Source organism: Pomacea canaliculata, linkage group LG3 (assembly GCF_003073045.1).
Source record: "Pomacea canaliculata isolate SZHN2017 linkage group LG3, ASM307304v1, whole genome shotgun sequence".
Taxonomy (NCBI): Eukaryota; Metazoa; Mollusca; class Gastropoda; order Architaenioglossa; family Ampullariidae; genus Pomacea; species Pomacea canaliculata.
Window position 1 is genome coordinate 10440390 of NC_037592.1, and position 20504 is coordinate 10460893.

At 47.2% G+C, this 20504-nt stretch overlaps 2 protein-coding genes across 5 annotated transcripts; one reads left to right on the forward strand and one right to left on the reverse strand.

The window, feature by feature from the left end:
* Window positions 1-1597: 1597 nt before the first annotated feature.
* On the reverse strand, window positions 1598-8172 carry LOC112560325. 2 transcript variants are annotated; one of them, XM_025232114.1, is made up of 4 exons: window positions 8034-8172; window positions 6240-6462; window positions 3980-4161; window positions 1598-3376 (listed from the first exon to the last, which is right to left on the reverse strand). In XM_025232114.1, the coding sequence occupies exon 4, from the start codon at window positions 3150-3152 to the stop codon at window positions 2127-2129; it is 1026 nt and encodes a 341-aa protein (XP_025087899.1). In that variant the 5' UTR covers window positions 3153-3376; window positions 3980-4161; window positions 6240-6462; window positions 8034-8172; the 3' UTR covers window positions 1598-2126. The 2 variants fall into 2 exon arrangements, with proteins under 2 accessions (XP_025087899.1, XP_025087898.1); XM_025232113.1 differs by having other exon boundaries at window positions 6234-6462.
* A 732-nt stretch (window positions 8173-8904) lies between these two features.
* Window positions 8905-19830, forward strand: LOC112560326 (diaminopimelate epimerase-like). 3 transcript variants are annotated; one of them, XM_025232117.1, is made up of 2 exons: window positions 8905-9035; window positions 18263-19830. In XM_025232117.1, exon 2 carries the CDS (start codon window positions 18315-18317, stop codon window positions 19188-19190), a length of 876 nt encoding a protein of 291 aa, XP_025087902.1. In that variant the 5' UTR covers window positions 8905-9035; window positions 18263-18314; the 3' UTR covers window positions 19191-19830. The 3 variants fall into 3 exon arrangements, with proteins under 3 accessions (XP_025087902.1, XP_025087900.1, XP_025087901.1); XM_025232115.1 differs by lacking the exon at window positions 8905-9035 and adding an exon at window positions 14697-16388; XM_025232116.1 differs by lacking the exon at window positions 8905-9035 and adding an exon at window positions 14697-16335.
* Window positions 19831-20504: the final 674 nt, after the last annotated feature.

A 20504-nucleotide genomic window follows, 5' to 3' on the forward strand; every position in this document is an offset into this window, starting at 1 on the left:
TTGTTTTGTTTGTTCATTGTTTCTTAACTTTATTCTCTCTTTTTTGTCTTTTCACCTTAAATTCTTTTTATTTTCTATTTTATTTTTTTTTAATTTCTTTGACTCTTACGTTTTTTCTCTTGATTTATTCTTTTTTTTCTTCCACTGGTTTGTTAATGTCATCTTACTTTCATATATGAAATCAAGTGGAAGCAAATATACAATTTAAAATTTGAAAGAAAGAATGAAAGTAGTCTGAAGAAATGTGTCCTCGCCCTTGACACGGATGCGGATATGAGGTCTAGCATCCTGTCTGACTGAATGTCGACTTACAGAACTAATCACACTGGCAAGAAAACGGAAATTAATTCATCCGGATTTTCCTCGAGGACAATGAATGAGTATCTATTTCTAGCTCTCACTCTTTCTTTTCGCCATCATCACTTCTAAATTATTGTGTGAGTGTGTGTGCTCGCGGGAGGCCACTCTCAAGGTTTATGTGTTTTTAATGAACTGCGCACTTCGGTGTAGAGTCTGTAGACCCTCCTCCCAGCATCCCACCCCACTAACCCAGTGGGTTGCTGAGGGCTGATACTTTAGACAGAGCATCTCTCCGAGGTACGCAGGGGGCGTGTTTCTGCGCGTGATCCGGATTCTTCAAAATTGTCGAAAAACATTGGTAGACAGGCGTCATCCTACTTACAAACCCGGATGCTTGATTACTCACATATTTATTCTTTCTTTTACTTTCTGAAGTTACTTGTACCAAGCAGTGAAGTCGGTAATTTCCGTCCTGCGCTCGCTATCCGGGATCACGTGACAGCACATGACGAAGGTAGAGCACTTGTCATGAAAGCGACCGTTTCCCTTCCCTCCTATTCCTCTCCCCCACCACTCATCACACCTCTCACCTCTAGACGTGCCGCCTGTGTAACTCCGTGCATCAGGGACCATATCAAAGGACTCACACCCACATCAACATCGCACCACAAACATCGTCAAAGGGACGAGCTCCGAACTTCAAAATGAACATAAACTTATTAAGGGTCTCGAAATTAAAGCCGAGAGCTCAGCAGCTAATCATGGGAAGATAAATTCAGGATGTGAAACTGATGCGTGGGTGAGGAGGGAGAGAGGGAGAGAAGGAGAGAGGGAGAGCAAGAGGGAAGTAACACAATCATAACGGCGCCATGTGAAGAGACACAATCGCGACCCTTGACATACAATTGCAGGAGGCCAACAGTCGGGTTCACGCGCGGAAACAATATAATTATTATTGATAATTGCACGAGGCTCTCGAGTGTTCCCTAGCCGCCATGTTTGTTGATACCGAAGTTCAGTTCATTCTTCACGCCTTTCTTTGGAGGTTTTGTAGGTTTTAATGTTTACCGCCATCATTGACAAATGTTTGGTAAACACTTGAGTGAAATGTAGAGACAACTGCCGACACAAAGCCAGTGGTACACGGGGTGAGTGAGTGCTTGAATGATGGCTGTTTCAGCAACTGATAATGACGAGTGTAATGTGTTTTTAATGTTCAGTCTCCCCCTCTCCTCCAGCCCCCGCTCGCAGATGTAGGTTAATGCGATGCACGCTGTTAATGAACACAGAACATGGCTTTCCTGATTAGTGTTGGGTTTACTGGGTCAAGTTATTACTCGTCACATTATTAACTTCCAGAGAACAAATAAGGTGTTATGATTTATGGCTGAAAAAGACAGATTATAATCCTTGTCTGTGTTTGGTTTGTTTCTAAATATCAGGAGAGTTTAGTGTAGCTTTTAGTGAAAGGGTCATCTCACATACGCCCTCACGTTCAAACCCTGCGTGTGAGCCTATCCCCGTTGACTTGCATGTTTGGTTGAATATACAATATAAATAAATAATATAAACACAATGGCTCATGTTACAAAAGGAACAGTTGCGTTGGGTGTCTCAATTAAATTTTCTCATCATAACCGTTAAGTCAGAAACTATATCATGAAGTTGAGTTAAAGCACAGTTGCGAAGTCCAGAAAAAAATTAAGAGAACCGAGGTGAGAACTGAAACCCACGACCCACGATTCTCAGTATATGTGACAAGCGGGTAGTCGTTGTGCCAGCCAACGCTGACCAACAGAATATAACCGACACGTTAATGAGTAACGTCACACCTCGCACTCTGCCCCCTGGCGCTCCACTGTGGGCACTGCGGCGGAGGCAGTGCAGGCATCCTCCACATCCAGGATGCTGACGTAGCTGGGTGGCCTGCTCCAGTCTCGACAGTTTCCCGACACGACCGACGCCTCCTCCGAACCTGGCGTCTGTAAATTACCCGACGAGGCCAGTGCTTCCTCCCTTCCGGTGTCACACACCATGTATGGCGGGGGAGGCAAACGTGGCGAATAGACGGGTAGGGGGCGCTGCAGAAAGACGCTCGGTACGCGGGTGTCCAACGTCTCCATTAACTCGAAGCTCTCGCCTCTAGACAGCGATGACGTAGACGACAAAGATGATGACGATTCTTCGCCCCTGGAGGCGGAAGACGTCGGGTGACTCGGTGAGTCTGTGAGTGAACTCAAACCTTCTCGCGCTTCTCGCCGAGATTCCGTCATGACATCATCGTACGAGGGCAGCGAGACCACGGGGATATAAATAAGCCTGTCCCCATTGGACAGTTCTTGAACAATGACGTCACCATGTCCGCAAGGCACCGCGGGCCTCAGGAGCAGCGGCTGTGAGGGCGCCACCAGCTCGTCGAAAGAGACGACCACGTCGACGACCGACGCTTGCGCACTGCCACCTATGGTCCGGCTTAGAGTTGGTGTTTGCCGAGACCATTCCGAGCATCTGACCATGCTGGAAGCGTCACGTGACGCGTAGACATGACGTAAAGCCCACGTCGACGCCGCGGGATGTCGGGAATTTCCGGAAACAGCCGCGACTTCCGACATATATCCTTCTAGCAAGACACCACTTTCGTCGTTGGTTTCATCTTGGGAGGACGGCGATGAAACAGGATGCACTACGTAGGACCTGTGGTTGCAGTGTTGTTCAGAACTCGGGTGGTTAACGTCGCTCGTTTGATCGCCGTGAGCGCAACGTAAACCGAGGAACCGCGTCACGTGGCGAAAGTAGCGGCGGTTGAGGTCCTTGAGGGTCTGGCCGTGCTTGAGTGACCAGCGGATGACCATGAGGAACGAGATGAAGAAGATGACGGCTAAGGTGAACCAGACGATGGTGACGACGGACGGGCCTGTTTTCTCCTCGTCATCCAAGCCTGACAATCGCTCGGTTGTTCTCGATGACGTTGCTGGTCGAGCTGAGTGTCTCAGAGTCGTGTTCCCCTGCTCTCCATGGTCTGTACTCCCGACGTCAAGATCCAGAAATTTCTCCTGCGAACACAGGACCGTGCGGTCTGAAAGCAAACAAACAAAAAATGTGAAATTCATTTCCACCCTTTCTGTCCCAAGTTTGATTTCCTCTCGTCTAAGTTTTTCGTGACAGTGTTTTGGAAGATGGGAGTGGCAGGGGACGAAACCAAGCAGACCTCACGCAGAGAGCACTTAGGGTAAACAAGGATACAGGAGAGCTACGCCCCTTTGATATCTTCATTCGCAGCTCATTGATGTTTCGATGGGAAGATAAGCGTCTTGCCGGCTTCTGTGAATCGCCGCTCCAAGAATGTCGGGACAGATTTTCCCATCAACGTTCGCAAAGAGAAAGCTGCTAAATTCACTAGGCGCTCGGTCTACTGGGGTTAAAGGTTGACAGTACCGGCTTTCGGTACCCTAGGGATGATGTAGATATAATATGAGGTCTAATTGACTACTTATACTCGCACGCACACAGACACACACACAAAATTCTTTATGATCTTTATACACTACAGGAGCACGTACACATACGCGCACACATACACATACACTGACACACAAACGTGCAAGCGCTCTCATGATACCTGAAGAAGAAGATAAAGAGACTGATGATGCTAAAGGAAGTAAGAAGTCGTCAGACTTACTGTTCTGTGACAAGGCGATGACTGTGCAGCTGACAATGTAAGTGTCGAGTCCACAGACTACCGAACACACATATCTCTCCTCGTCGAGGCTCTGCTGGCTGAAGAATTCTCACACGGGAGGTAATCCGGAGTGAATTGGTCTGCACTTGATAGCTAACGTTGTCTCCCGTGGAAATTCCAAACTGAAACACAAAATACTTTTATTCAAGCAAGCAGACAAACACAAGCTGAGCATGCGGACACACACACATACACACACATATGAACTTCTTTTATTATGAACTTCATCTATATATCAACTATCTTCTGTAAATAACAACATCGTTGTATTCTTTTCGTCCTTGTGAGCATCCGTACGCGCACCTTCACTGCGGGAGGTCAGGTCAGGTCAGTCCCATGCCCGGTCCGGGCGTAGGGGGGACCGTCCGGCAGCAGCAACAGACAGAATTTTCCTGTCTTGAGCAGATGAGAGCAGGTCTGGCATCTCGCGTTCGTCCATTCTTTAATGGTGACCCAGCTTTCCTCGACGACCACGACGACGGCTCCCTTCGAGGGTTCCTTGTAGGATCGTCTTGACACGGTGACGTGACCGAACCAGGCGAGCTTCGCCTCCGTACGTATACGAGATGAAGCCTGGACTCCTTGCGGCAAGCGTAAGCGTCCAACTGAGACTTGACACGCCTGTGCTTGGTACTGAAGCTGATTTGAGTTGCTTTGGACATTGCGGATGTCCATACCAATGATACGGATCTCTGCTGTACAGCAACCATCTCTATTGGAGTTTCTGGCCGTTCTGACGATGTGCTTGCTGCTGCTGTCGGTGTGAAATAATCATTACTTTGCTTTTTTCTGAGCTTATTTCCATCATAGGCCCTCACTCTTTATATAATGCTTATTGCATCTCTGCATCGCCCTGAACTATCGACCTTAGACGTATGAGTAGTTGACAAATCTTTTTCACAGGCTTTTTCTCCATCTACCAACCCTAGCAAAGGGACATCTTGGAGGTTGACAATTAAGATGATCATTTACCAGACTGACAGAGAAATTGTCTGCTTCCTGTGCACAAAGAAACCCTGTTGTAGCGCGGGATGTCTGGAGGTCAAAGTTCGGGAAGTTTTCACACGCCGGCCATGAATCATCTTTTCTTCGCTCGCTCAGCGTCGATCCGTCACACAGTCGTTACCGACACTCCACAACCGCCAACAACCGCGACAACCGACTCCACGGTAATGAATGAATTTCTCGCCTGGAATAGTTCCAGAGGCCAAACTGCTCGTAGTCACACTCAACGCTCCACAGTAAAGACTGGTAAACCGCTCTGGTAAGCAGACTTCCGTTACGGTCAGACGAGCAGTGGAGTCCATCATCGTGGTGTTTGCTTGACGGATGTGTTCATGGAAAGGCGATGTGATGACAGGAAGCCGTCATTAGAAAAGCTCGTGTTGCGGACGATGATGATGAGGTTGACGTATGGTTGTCGTTTGCTCGGACCCATTGAGGACTAACGGCGGATGCAAGATTGTGAAATAGTCGTTGTAGTGTCTTTGATGTGTTCTAAATGACTACAGCAGGGTAGAAACAAACAAGGGTCTGTTCAGTCGAATGGTGGTGTTGTTGGTGGTGGTGTGAGGTAGGATGGAGAAGACGGTGGTACTGATGATGGCTGAATGAAGTTACTCACTATGGCAATGGAGTGGCGGGTAGAAAACTCAATAGTAAAGTCTTTAAAAAATTGTAGAGTGAGAATATTTAAACTTACGCCGACAAAAATATTTTCCTCTATAGAAAAGAAACAACACACAGAAAAGTGAAAAAATGAATTAAATGAAGTATTGTCAGAAATCATGATGATGTACAGGTAACAGCGTTTAAAAAAAACAAAAAACAAACAACAAATTATAACCCCTTATCAACACTCCTTCCCAATTTTACCTTCTTGCAGAAGACATACATAGTCGCTTAATAGTTGCAGACGTTGGCCTTTGACCTCTAAAAGGCTACCAGTCTCTGTACCTAGGTCACGGATGCTTTTATTCGGGTCAATGGAGATGTAAAGAATGTATCTCATCAAAAGTACCAAAAAATACAACTCTTTTCTTAAAAAAAAACAACAAACAAACAAACAAAAAAAAAAAAAAAACAAAACACACAAACTGAAGCAAAGTAGTTTCTTAAAAATAATTTCCCAGTCACAACATATGTCCATAAATGTAAATTCGAGTGTTCTGTCCCGTCAGATGGACGGACTTACGTGTACCTGGGATGTTTCAGTCACGTCAGACGTACTGATGCCCGTGACGTCACGGACAGGATTGGTGCCGTTGGTGGTGTGACCCACGTGACTGTCCTGCTGTGACCAGTGCGGCCTAGAGCAGGGGCGGGGTGCGCACTTGGCTGCTCCACGTCACACTGAAGTGTCACTGGCCAGGTGTCGGGAGCTGGCACTTCGTACAGGTGAAGCTTGATGTGGTCTTGAGTGTCTAGCCATAGAGGTAACAAATATATTTAAGTTTATTAACTGATTTTGTATATATGACAGGTTGGGGGAGTGTTCGCCGTACTTAAGTGGGTGTATAGGAGAATGAGAGAGAGAGAAAGTGGGGAGAGACAAGGCATCGAACACTCACATCTTACCATAATTTTGGGGATATTTAAGACAACTTAAAGACAATTTAATGCAACTCTCTGCAATGTCAGCCAGAGAACAGAGAGTACACAGCAGATTACACACATGAGTGATGTGACGTGCCTGTAACTCTACAGGAACTTCGGTTCAGTTACATGGCGGCGCTAGAGTAACACGTGAGACGCTGCCCAATATTAATAAATTAGTCTCAACCGTTTTTGTAGTCAGTCACGTGCATGTTTATGAGACAACAATACGATTGGCGCAGCAGTTATGTCCCGACGACGAACTCCCTGCATCCGCCTATCACGTGACCAGACGAAGGTGAGGTCAAGGCCAGGATGAGGATGCAGCACGGACATGCTCCAAGGAGATCGATGGTGATGGGGTTGGTTGGGTGGGAGGCGAGACAAGTTACTTTTGTTACACCTTCGCAAGAACGATAGACTTTTGTTCCTCAGTATATTCTGCGGCTGGCTGCAAAATGTCCCTCCTTCAGTTATTAACCGGCACCAAGATGGAAATCGTCATCATCTTAAGATACGGTTCATTCTCTCGTTATAACATTCAACTATATCATAGAGCACCATGCGATTTACACCCTGGTTACATCTTTCAATCGTATAGCTATACATTACAAACTAAATAATGCTAACATTAAGAAAATAAATGTAAAATAATAATATACAGCTATAACTCGTTGATTTAAAATCGTCCCAAAGAAAAAAAAACCCAACATTCTAAGTATAATGAAAAATCAAATAAATGTAAACAATAAATAACATGCACGATATGGTGTATAATGAGACAGCTTCAACGAACGAGTTCCTCAGGGCAGATTATGTTTTCGCATTTGGAGCGGCGAGAGTGTTGTGAGTGACGACTGGGAGACAGCAAGTGTGACCGAGACGTGCCGAGGCAAAGAGCTTGTTATGACACACCACTGTGATGCACACCACGCAGTAGTAAGACTAGCAGTACCCGAACACAGCAGTAATGTGACGCATACCATTACTGCAAGAGCACAGAAAAAACAGTGTGACGCACCCCTGTGACTGGCAGAATGCACTCGCACGCGTGGCGTCACAAACTACGTGACGTGCATCATGGCGGGAGCACGACAGACAAGCGTGACGTACGCTATGGCTGGTGTGGAGCACATACAAAAATAGCGTGACGTACACTGCGACTGGCCAGGCCAAAGCACACACACACACAAACCGTCATGACATGACAGGTCAGAGCGTGACGTTCCCACCACGAAGCACAGAAAAACAAAACTCCTGGTGATAACAACAGACAAAACAAGGCTCTGTTGACACGGACTTCCATGGCGTCACATGCATCACGGCAGTCTGCACTCCTCTCCCTCGTTCTCTGACATTCTCATGTCACATGCCTCTCTTAATCTTAGTTTTGACTTACGGCCGGTTGCGCTGGCAACGCTGCCCAACGAGACAAGGGTCAACAGAAAGGTCAGCTGCCTCAGCCCCAGGCTGCACGCGCGTCCCATCGCCGCTTGGAGGGAGGAATCCTCCACGTTTTGCTGCAGACGACAGGACCGAAGGAGGCTGCACAAGACACGAGCACGCTGGACGGTTCTGTCCGCGACTAGCATGCACCGCACCGTCACGTGACTCGTCAGGGAGTTCCTTGGAGTGACCTCTACTGTCTTACACTGGAGGTGTGAGGGCGCTGTTGTCATCAGACGGTTCGTAACACCACTTGTTCTCACCTTCTTGTCAAGAACTCGGTTACCTGGCAAGTGGAGTGTTTGTGTGTGTGTCGGGTTGACTGGACCTCAGCCTCAGAATAGATGATTTCCGTGTTTACCTTGTTTTGCTTGTATACTTGACTGCGTGAAATGAGTAAATGTCATCGGGTGTTACAGCAGATAAAAGCATCAACATGTTTGTTTGAACAGCTCGCACACAGGTATCCATAATTATTTTCTTGTCTTGCAGCAGGAACACAACAACAGAGCGAACACACTGTGAGCACGATGAACAGGTAACGAGGAACAGACGGAGGTGTGGTAATTGGGTCTCTGACTATTTATTACACTCTCGACTTCTCCGCTTTCCGCGCAGACACGTGCGTGAGCCCAATATACTTACCTTACCTGGTATACAACATTTGACTCCCCGTGCTGTACTCACAGTTGTCTCTTGGGGAGTGGAAGGCCCTCCGTTGAAGAAATCCTGGAGATGCGTAGCGGTCCATTTTTGTTGATGGCTTCACCTCATCCATCCAGACATGGTGTAGGCATGATGTCGACTGGTCACGTGAACAGTCCCCTGGGTGAGCACGTGTCCTTCCGTCACCTCCAGGCCGAGACTGAACATAACAGGTGTCTAGGGTCGTGACCTGAACGACTTCCACGCCAGTCAGTCTCGAGCATCCTCTGCAGACAAGAGACAGGCATCGGTAAGCTAGAAGACATCAGGGTGAGTCATCACACCGCTAGGTAAACATTGCTGGAGCAGTTTGTATACCAAGACACTTGTTTGGTGACAACTCCACACTCCATGCAGAGACTAGACCAAGCTACTTTCTCACATTCCCTTCACGGTTCTCTTGAAGCGTTTGAGGTTGGTTTGAAGGGAAAGTGCTTCCTCGCCTGAGGTGATTTCGCATTATGATTGGAGAGGGAGGTGGGAAGAAACTGGAGTAACGGTCGGACTTGTAAACAGGTCTCACACAGAGAGTGTTTCGAGACGAGATCTGAACCCACGGCTTCTCTTTGCAAAATGTTGCAACTACTGGAGACATTTTGCCTGAAAGGGAGGTGACCTTATTGTTAATCGTTGCAATATAATTTTAATTACACTAAAAGTATCTTTTGTAGTCACCATTTTAAATACCTGTCGCCATACTTTTTTTCACACTAGATTCGTCATACCCACACACATACTCGGACCATCCTGTTACCAAATGCGACCAAGCACTACCAGCATGACACTCATTCCGGATTTCCACTGCCAATGGCAAATTCTTCATCCCCTCTCCCCCCTTGCCTTACATGATTCACCAGTGATGACACACAGGCCGTGACTGGCACCCGAGGACACTGTCATGCTAAAGGACACAAACCATGTGACGTACACTGTAACTGGCCAGCAGCAAGTTTTGGCGTAAACAACCGGCATAATGTCTGCCTCACACACACACGTACACATATGCATACACTAAAAGCTGCCCCCACACACACACGCACTCATAGTATGGAACACACTAGAAAACAACGTATTACAGGTGACCGTTATAAGATGACGTCACCAGTCAGCCATTGACTGGGTCGCCCGATACATCATCGCTTGTCATCACTGCAGTAAGAGACCCAAGGTTCAAATCTCGTCTCACGAAGCTGTACATGCTTCATGTTAGCAGGTCGGGAGGTTTCAGGTTTCGGAAAGTTCGGTTTCCACCCCTCCTTCCTCATTTATTGTGCAACATCACCGCTAGGTGGTAAGCACTCCAACCAACTACCCGGCCACTTCAATAAAAGGGAGTTGCTTTATGTGGGTTCTCCGTGTTAAGCTTTTAAGGCTATTGCCTTTTCAAAGTAGGCAGGAGTGGTGGGTCCTGTCACCTGCCGCATCTATCCATGTTGGTCCCCACAGCGACAGGTGCCGGTGAAGAGACGACTGGCTGAGCCAACCACTCACAAACTTGTCACTCACTTGTCAAACCACTCACAAACTTGTGATTATTCACAACAAGGATGGTGACTAAGGTAGTGATGGCGGAGACCAGCAGTAGCAGTCACGAACCTTTTTCTTTTTTCTCGATGAATGTGTGCGCGTGTGTGGTTTTTTTTTCTATGTGTTTAGCTTTTCAGGTTATTCCCCCTTCCATTGTTTTGAGGTCAAGGGTTACAGATATACTTAGAGGTTGGAGGGGTAGTTGAGAGGTTTCTAGATTGTGTGTTGACATTGTCTGGAGTATGTTTATTTCAGTTGTTTGTGACCTGTGTGTTTATACTGTGAACTGCTTATGATTAGATACTACGGGATAGTCGGTGTGTTCATACTGTCATGGGTTTGCTGTGTTTCGCTGTATGCTATGCAATCAATGGGGTCAAAAGTGCACAGTCTCCCGGGTCTGTGACGATTACTGATCATTACCCATAATTTGTCACCAAGAGGCTAGCCGGGTGGGAGTACGGAAAAGAAGGTAATAAAAAAAAAAAAAAAAAAAAAAGGGTGTGTTGGGGACGGGATCTGATCTCACGGCTACCGACAACTTATAACTTCAAAGAAAGTCCTTTCCTTGTTGTCCTAACGATGGCGCTGTCAAAGAGGTACTTGGTTTAGAAAAAATCCCGAGACTAAGCTAAACATTTGTGTTTGTCTCACCTACTGGTTGCTAAAGAAAGGAAAGGTGCTGTACTTTGAAACATTGTCTGACGGGAAAAAACAGTTCCAGTCTCGACCCTGGCAGTTCCCCTTCTTCTCAGATTTTATCTCATCGAATGTCTCGCTTCAACAAAGGCTTCATGACCAGCCGGCCAATTTCGGTAAGTGGATTATGAAACTGCTATCTTAGGAAATAACGATGATGATACATTGAGTGGCTAACTGTGAGTGGTTTACTGGCTCTAGGCTCCTAGAAGAGCTTTTTCTTGTCACTGGCCAAGCGAACGTGGAACTGAGAGCTGCTATGAAGTAGTAACCACAAGGCTTTATATCAGTTCATAAGGCTTGATGTAATTTTATATCAGCTGCAGGTAATTCTTTTCCGAACTGAAAAGGACAAAATGAATGTCTCTGCCCTGTGACTTATATGTCCTGCATGTCTCCTTTACAAACATTTCGGAACATCTGACTGCAAAGGTTCGACAGCCACAAACAAATCGCAAACGTCTCACTTTCGAAGAGGCCAACCATCTGTTGATATCATTTTGTTTTAAATCGGAGAGGGAATCAACACTACGATGCCCAAACAATAAGGAAAGTGGAGAAGAGAAGACAGAAGAAGAGGAAAGATACAGGGAGGAGGATACATGGAAAGTGTGGACAGCGCTGGTGTGATTAACTCCCCATGGGGCTTTGAGGAACCGTGAAAAAAATGGACAGAACTGGTGGCGAGGTCACCGTTGGTCAACGAGCATGAAAGCTGGGGGTCACATGACAGTGATTTGTCACTGGCCACCTTACAAACTCAGCTTCATCTCCATGTTCCGGTGAGATGGTCGAGGAACTCGGGAAAATGTGCTTCTGGGGAAGAGATGGAGATGAGAAATGATGTTACAAAACCAGATGCGTAGGTAGAAATAGTAGGTTGCCATGAGAACGCTGTGGTAGGTAGAAGTGGTATTCGAATATTAACGTCTCTGTGGTAGGCCTGTAAGTCCAGATGTAACTGTGCTTTCAACATGATCATAGACTTACAAAATGGTGGAAGCAGCACACACACACACACACACAAACCCACTTATCTTTTTTAGTCTTCTTTGTCCTCCTAGTGCCGCAACCATACCACCCCAGCGGAATCCGGTTCTGGGCCGAGGATCGATCTCCTTGTCTGTCTCCGAACCCTGCGTTTCATCTGTGTGTTTAAGTCCAGAACTTGTCTGGTTAAACTCGGTGTCAAATTGCCAATAAAATCAAATTGTCAACCGTACACTGCAGTCTATGCAAAAACTTATTAAATACATTTTTACTAAAACAAGGATATCGGCCGGCAGCTCTTCCTTGCGATGTAAGTGTAGAAGCAGGACTGAAGTATCGTTGGAAGTCAGAGAAACATTGCAGTGTACTGCTGACGTCAAGCAATGTCTGTAAGACACAATAACAAACACGTTAATGTTTGTACAAAGCCAGGATCGTGTTTTTCACGAGCAAACCGTCGATGTCGCAGTTGAAGATGTGAAATATTTTCACGGTGAGTCCCGTGCTGTGTCCTGGTGACCGTTAGCACGGACACCTCGTGTCGCGTAGTCACTGGGTCAGTGAAACTTATTCTCTCCCTTGTCTTGCTTGTGTCTTGCCGTCCACACAAAGTCCTCGACATTATGGGATAGCAATTGTCATGAACTGTGGAGGACGGCCACCTTGTCACTTATTTCTTGTTGGTGCTTCTTTGTAGGGTACTGTAGTCCGTTTTCGATGTCCTCCATTGACTGGGCAGGCAACTCTGACCACGCGTACAATGATGTCTGGAGGGGAGAGGATCGGGTAGGTTGTTGCCGTCTGTCACTCCGATCTTGTTCACTCCATTGAGTATGACGTGTGTGTTCCTGGCAGTTGGAGGGACCTAGGGGGACAGTAGCAGAGTGTTCGTGGTCCGTCGTGCACTAGTCATCTTCGTTAACAGCAGCCTCGTTGTCGATGACGTCACCGGTTGTGGGGCGTGTGCGTCACGGTTCAGCGGATTTGTTCATTGTTGTAAACGGCGAACTTGACTTCTTCACGAAGTTTAGACACGTGAGTTGGTAACGGCTGTATAGCCTGGTGGCTACCGACAAGGCCTGAAGACTGAAAGGTGGTGTGTTCAAATCTGACAGTGACAAATAAAAGTGAGTGAGTGAGTGAGTGAGTGAGTGAGTGAGTGAGTGAGTGAGTGAGTGAGTGAGTGAGTGAGTGAGTGAGTGAGTGAGTGAGTGAGTGAGTGAGTGAGTGAGTGAGTGAGTGAGTGAGTGAGTGAGTGAGTGAGTGAGTGAGTGAGTGAGTGAGTGAGTGAGTGAGTGAGTGAGTGAGTGAGTGAGTGAGTGAGTGAGTGAGTGAGTGAGTGAGTGAGTGAGTGAGTGAGTGAGTGAGTGAGTGAGTGAGTGAGTGAGTGAGTGAGTGAGTGAGTGAGTGAGTGAGTGAGTGAGTGAGTGAGTGAGTGAGTGAGTGAGTGAGTGAGTGAGTGAGTGAGTGAGTGAGTGAGTGAGTGAGTGAGTGAGTGAGTGAGTGAGTGAGTGAGTGAGTGAGTGAGTGAGTGAGTGAGTGAGTGAGTGAGTGAGTGAGTGAGTGAGTGAGTGAGTGAGTGAGTGAGTGAGTGAGTGAGTGAGTGGTGAGTGAGTGAGTGGTGAGTGAGTGAGTGAGTGAGTGAGTGAGTGAGTGAGTGAGTGAGTGAGTGAGTGAGTGAGTGAGTGAGTGAGTGAGTGAGTGAGTGAGTGAGTGAGTGAGTGATGTGAGTGAGTGAGTGAGTGAGTGAGTGAGTGAGTGAGTGAGTGAGTGAGTGAGTGAGTGAGTGAGTGAGTGAGTGAGTGAGTGAGTGAGTGATGTGAGTGAGTGAGTGAGTGAGTGGTGAGTGAGTGAGTGAGTGAGTGAGTGAGTGAGTGAGTGAGTGAGTTGAGTGAGTGAGTGAGTGAGTGAGTGAGTGAGTGAGTGAGTGAGTGAGTGAGTGAGTGCGAGTGAGTGAGTGAGTGAGTGAGTGAGTGAGTGAGTGAGTGAGTGAGTGAGTGAGTGAGTGAGTGAGTGAGTGAGTGAGTGAGTGAGTGAGTGAGTGAGTGAGTGAGTGAGTGAGTGAGTGAGTGAGTGAGTGAGTGAGTGAGTGAGTGAGTGAGTGAGTGAGTGAGTGAGTGAGTGAGTGAGTGAGTGAGTGAGTGAGTGAGTGAGTGAGTGAGTGAGTGAGTGAGTGAGTGAGTGAGTGAGTGAGTGAGTGAGTGAGTGAGTGAGTGAGTGAGTGAGTGAGTGAGTGAGTGAGTGAGTGAGTGAGTGAGTGAGTGAGTGAGTGAGTGAGTGAGTGAGTGAGTGAGTGAGTGAGTGAGTGAGTGACCCACACACACACGGACTCATAGTATGGAACATTCGCCACTAGAAATTTTGTTAGGTGTTCGCCGAGTTAGGTGTTCGCATGGACTCACAGCACTAATAACAGTCGATTTGTCTACATCAGTGATTCTCCACATACTTCTTGATAGTTTAATATGGCAAAATATCGTCAGTCATGAGCACTTGTAGTGACGATGTTAGTGTGCCTTGCCGACTGGTGACAGCGATCTCGCATGCCACTACACCGGTCAGCGCTAGAATGTTCTCTCGTCTAAAATGAAGTTTGCAATACAGTTTTTAATTCATCCAACACTTCAAACGGGTGCGATCTGTCACCAAACACCCAATTTCGTCTCGACAATCGACGTTGTTGCTAGTAAACACAGTGAAGGCCGCCATTTTTCCTCCCGGATAGCGAGTTACACAGCCCCGGGGCCGCCGATAACTTTATACGCGAGAAGCCAGACCGGACAGCTTCTCCGGGCTCTCGTGCATACGAATTTTTCGCTCCTCTCCACCCGGATGAGCTCTATTACCGATTAGACCCCTTCTCCGGTCTACATGCATACGGGGCCAAGACACTTGTTTGGTGACAACAACTCCACACTCCATGCAGAGACTAGACCAAACTACTTTCTCACATTCCCTTCACGATTCTCTTGAAGAGTCCGAGGTTGGTTTGAAGGGAAAGTGCTTCCTCGCCGAGGTGATTTCACATTATGATTGGAGAGGGAGGTGGGAAGAAACTGGAGTAACGGTCGGACTTGTAAACAGGTCTCACACAGAGAGTGTTTCGAGACGAGATCTGAACCCACGGCTTCTCTTTGCAAAATGTTGCAACTACTACATGTTGCCTGAAATGGAGGTGACCTTATTGTTAATCGTTGCAATATAATTTTAATTACACTAAAAGTATCTTTTGTAGTCACCATTTTAAATATCGTCGCCATAATTTTTTTCACACTAGATTCGTCATACCCACACACATACTCGGACCATCCTGTTACCTAACTGCGACCAAGCACCAGTACATGACACTCATTCCGGATTTCCACTGCCAATGGCATCTTCCTCATCCCCTCTCCCCCCTTGCCTTACATGATTCACCAGTGATGACACACAGGCCGTGACTGGCACCCGAGGACACTGTCATGTGACGTACACTGTAACTGGCCAGCAGCAAGTTTTGGAGTAAACAACCGGCTTAATCTCTGTCACACACACACGTTCACATATGCACACACTAAAAGCTGCCCCCCCTGTCCTGTCACCTGCCGCTTCTATCCATGTTGGTCCCCACAGCGACAGGTGCCGGTCAAGAGACGACTGGCCACTCACAAACTTGTCACTCACTTGTCAAACCACTCACAAACTTGTGATTATTCACAACAAGGATGGTGACTAGGGTAGTGATGGCGGAGAGCAGCAGTAGCAGTCACGAACCTTTTTCTTTTTTCTCGATGAATGTGTGCGTGTGGTTGTTTTTTTTTTCGATGTGTTTAGCTTTTCAGGTTATTCCCCCTTCCATTGTTTTGGGGTCAAGGGTTACAGATATACTTAGAGGTTGGAGGGGTAGTTGAGAGGTTTCTAGATTGTGTGTTGACATTGTCTGGAGTATGTTTATTTCAGTTGTTTGTGACCTGTGTGTTTATACTGTGAACTGCTTATGATTAGATAGTACGGGATAGTCGGTGTGTTCATATTGTCCTGGGGTAGCTGTGTTTCGCTGTATATTATGCAATCAAAAGTGCACAGTGTCCGGGGTCTGTGTGTGTTTTTATCTGTCACCCACCCTCCATTCTACATCCCTCCTCGTCCTTTCACCAACAACACCTGCATGGGCCACGGAGTAGGTCCCTGTAGATATGAGGTTCTCAATGTTATCTTGCCGCCTGCAGATGGCGCTGTTTGCACCATTAGGTCGTTGTCCGCACCTCCTACATCCGGGACATTCCGACGTGACACCCAGCGCCCGAGACTCACGTTCGGTACACGTCCACGAGGACGGCTGTGTGGTTTCTGCTGTAAGTATGGCTGGTTAGCTCTCCCACCTGCTTCTCCTATCGACTTGTGACAGGTAAGGACTGTCATCTTCTTTTCTCTCCTCGGGCTTCCCTCCGACACGGGATAGCCCTTGCGTGTAGGTTAGAAAAGAATGATCATCCCCATGTCCTCGACTTTAACAATCGTAAGACAATATCACACACCCTCGCCCCCCTCCCAACTTTCTGAATAAATTTAAGGACGGTAATGAGTCTGAAGGTGTGTTTAGTGCACGACACGAAGCATGCTTGCAGCAAGATCCCAAGCCTGGTTGTACAGTCAAATCTCCCTACTATGCCACCTACCGGGACCGAGCAAAAGTGGCATAGTAGGGAGAGTGGCATAGTAGAGAGTGTTCGTAAAAACGGCTTTATTTGCTCAAGTTACCCGTCAGTCCAAAGCAGGGGTGGGCAATTAATTTTCCCAAGGGACCGCATGAGACATTGGGATGGTTTTAGAGGGCCGGACTAATATAGTTAACTCAGTTTTACCCAATACTGTATATATAGTATATATACTGGCGGGCGGGCCGGTCAGAGACAGGAGGCCTTTGCCCAGGTCTGGTCCAAAGCTCTCAAGAATCGTCGGCTTCGCTAGCTGTCTCCTCTCATTCTCCCCCTCACCTCTTCATCCTCCACCCCTCCCAACCACATCCGCGCACCTGAATCCTGTCGCTAGTCGACTCCCTCACACCTTCCCTCTGTCACGTGGCTGTCATCCGGCCAGTGACCACCCCCCACATTGCCAGCCTCCACCCTCCCTGTGTGCGTGCTATGTTCCATCCCCACTAACAGCGATGTCCCACACTACCGTACAGTATAATAATCGAGCACTGCGCGGAATTTTACAACTTGTGTCTTGTAACAGTCACAAAAAAGTGGCATAGTAGGGAGAGTAGGGGTGGCATAGTAAATTTTTTTTTACATTGAATTTATAGTCGGGACCGAGCAAAAGTGGCATAATACCGAGAGTGGCATAGTAGAGAGGTGGCATAGTAGGGAGATTTGACTGTATATAGAATAGTTTACATGACCATCATAGATATGAGGAGAATCCGCATGATACGAGTGAAAAAGTTCCTGGTTACAGCTTTCAATGAAATTGTTTATTAAGTAAGAAATTAATTAGCTCTTTTTCTCTGTGTCTTCCCCATTCTGTCTCTATATTGTAAATAAACACTTGGCGATCATTGTTGATGTCACTGACATATAAGCGATGTGTTCTTAATGAAGTGATAAAATCACAATTTAAAGAGGAGAAACAACTATTTTAACATATGTTGGTTGAGGATATTAGGTGCGGTAATCTCAAATTGAACAGCAAAGACATTCCTGCTTGTGCAAGGGAGACAATCATAGAGAACATGTGAACTACAGTATCATTATTACTTCCCTTGCTTTACTCCTGTACAGCATCTGCTTTCTCGGTGTGTGAGAGAGTGAAAAGGGGATTAAAAACCGAGTTTTCCTTTCTCAGTCATTCTGCAATAATAAAAGCCTACACTTAATCCATACATAACCTAAACCTTAATCCTAAACCACAACAAGTTAAATTATATGAAAAAACACACACACACTCACGAAGCGTCTCTTAAACATGAATCCTTAAAATTGCCTGGTGACACTAGACAAAGAGAGAGAAAGAGATTTTGAGATGCATGTGTATGTGTACGAGTGTGTGTTAGCTCATATGTCTGTCTGTGTGTGTGTCTGTGTGAAAGAAAAGAGGAAGAGAGAAATGAGCGTTCTTTATGAACTCTCTAAGTGCATTCCTTCATGCAGACAAATACACGCGCACTAGCTTATTCATCATAAAACCAGCGGTGGTTAAAAAAAAACCAAAACAACAACAACATTAAATGGAGCTCTTCGTTTAAAGAGTTCATGAATGTCATCTTTTCATGTGCAGGGCAGCGTGTCACGAGGGCCGACGTCGCTGTGCAGTTCAACTGTCAGTCAAGATGTCGACGAGGCAGCACGTGGTGGAGTTCTCCAAATACGAGGCGGCCGGAAATGACTTCATCGCCATCAACCGCCTCGCCACCGTCGGTCCACCCCTCACGCCCGCGCAGCTTCTGCGCATGTGCAATCGAAAGACCGGAATCGGAGCCGATGGCGTCATTGAACTGCATGGCAGCCCCGCGCCGGGCTGTCTTTATTCTCTCAACTACTACAACTCGGATGGCAACGAAGGCAGCCTGTGTGGAAACGGTTCGCGGTGCAGCCTGGCGTTCGCCGAGAGGTCGGGATTGGTCGCTCTGACGTCACCGGAACAGGAAGTGACGTTCGAAGCCTGCGACGGTGTTCACTTGGGTGGCATGCTTGCGCCTGGTTCCTATTACGTTACAATACGAGACGTAGAGGAGTCGGGTGTGCGGGTGTTGGGTGGCGACGGCGACAACTTCTTTGTGCACAACGGCTCCCCGCACCACGTCAGATTTGTCGACGACGTCAACGACGTGGACGTGGTGTCGGTTGGGCGACGTCTGCGGTGGGAACTGTACGGACAGGAGGGAGCCAACATCGATTTCGTCACGTGCCAGACGAGTGACCCCTGCGACCTGGACCTGCGCACGTACGAACGTGGTGTGGAGGACGAGACCCTGGCCTGCGGGACGGGCGCGACTGCGTCATCCATGGCGGCGTACCTACGTCATCGTTCGCAGCATGACACCCAGGAGCGTGCGCACGAAAACTCGACCGTGACCACGTGCACGCGGGTGCACGCACGGGGTGGCGACCTCATCGTGTCGTTCATCTATGATGATGGTGTTTTCCGAGATATTCGGCTCTGTGGACCTGTGAACCACGTCTTCGATGGAAGGATTGTTGTATGACCTGTCATTTTTTTTTTTGCGTGAAGGAATGAAAAAGATGGATGAGAACGCAGTGAAGCGTGAATTTCTCGCCGCTTGTTGGAAGGAGGCGCGTGCACTGTAGTGTCTAACATCTATGGCGGCAGAGAAATGAGTGTTTGTGTCCGTCCTAGATGCACTTCTGGGTCGGTCTCTTCCACTTTAACGCTCGTGCGCGTGTTCGGGCGGAAGCAAGGCGCTCTTGATGGTCTCCTGGATGCTCGGGAGGGTGATGACTGAGTACTGGCTAGCTGTTACAGCTGAGACATTATGAGAAAGAAGGGAGTAAAGTTTTCTTTCCACAAACATATTAAAGGTAAGCTGAGCGCAGGATTCAATGAAACGAAGTATGGTCTTCAGTAATTTCTGGCACTGCTGTCCACCTTTGAGGATTCATCAACTTTTATCAATCTTTGTAGCAACAGCTACACTACACCACTGACCACCCTCACATCTCTTCTGTAAAGTGATGCTGAGGAAGCGAGGGAGCCGCAGTCCACATTTCTTTTACCACAGAGTTGTCTGACTTGCTAATAAGTATAAACTGCATAAAGTCCCCTGGACAGCAGTGACAATGCTTCTTTGTCTTTGAGTAATAATTATGGGTTCGATTCTTATTACAGAAAGTTGTTGTTTAAATTTATTTTGTTTGTTCGAGAGGTTTATAATGTTTTAGTTTGTTAGATGAAGATATGCACATCTAGAGGTACAACATATAAATTTGTGTTGCGGCTTTGGTTTAGGGTGAGGGTTCAAACAAGAATGAGTATCCCAGCTGCTTCAGAAAAGTTAAGATGTTAGCCACATCTCTGGGATGTGGGGCAGCCTGCCTTCACTTTTGTGCCGGAGTGTCCACTCGCTGGTTCGACACAACGTCTAACCGACAACCTCATTGCCAGCCTCATCACATTTCATCTTAATTTCTAGTCTCCTCTCGCCTCCCACCTTTAGAAACAAGAACAGAAAGCTCTCAGGTACATTTTCTTTCCTTCTCTAATTCTCTCTTTAGAAATGACGATCGACAATACGAAGCCACAAACATCCTCCGCAACTAATAAAGACACGCGCACAGGCAGCGCCCCCCTGCCAGGCAGGGCCAGTAACTCCCAGCAACGACCAGGTAGCCTCGCTCTCGCCAGCAGCTCGTTACACTGTGTCTGCACGTGGTACTGGGCGTGCTTTAGTTTAGCCACGAGCATGGAGCTGTCAAAGTTAATCGCAAAGTTTAGTTTTTCAACGAGACTGTTACACAGCACGAAGTTTAGCGCATGATCCTCAGTGATCATCGGCACTCCT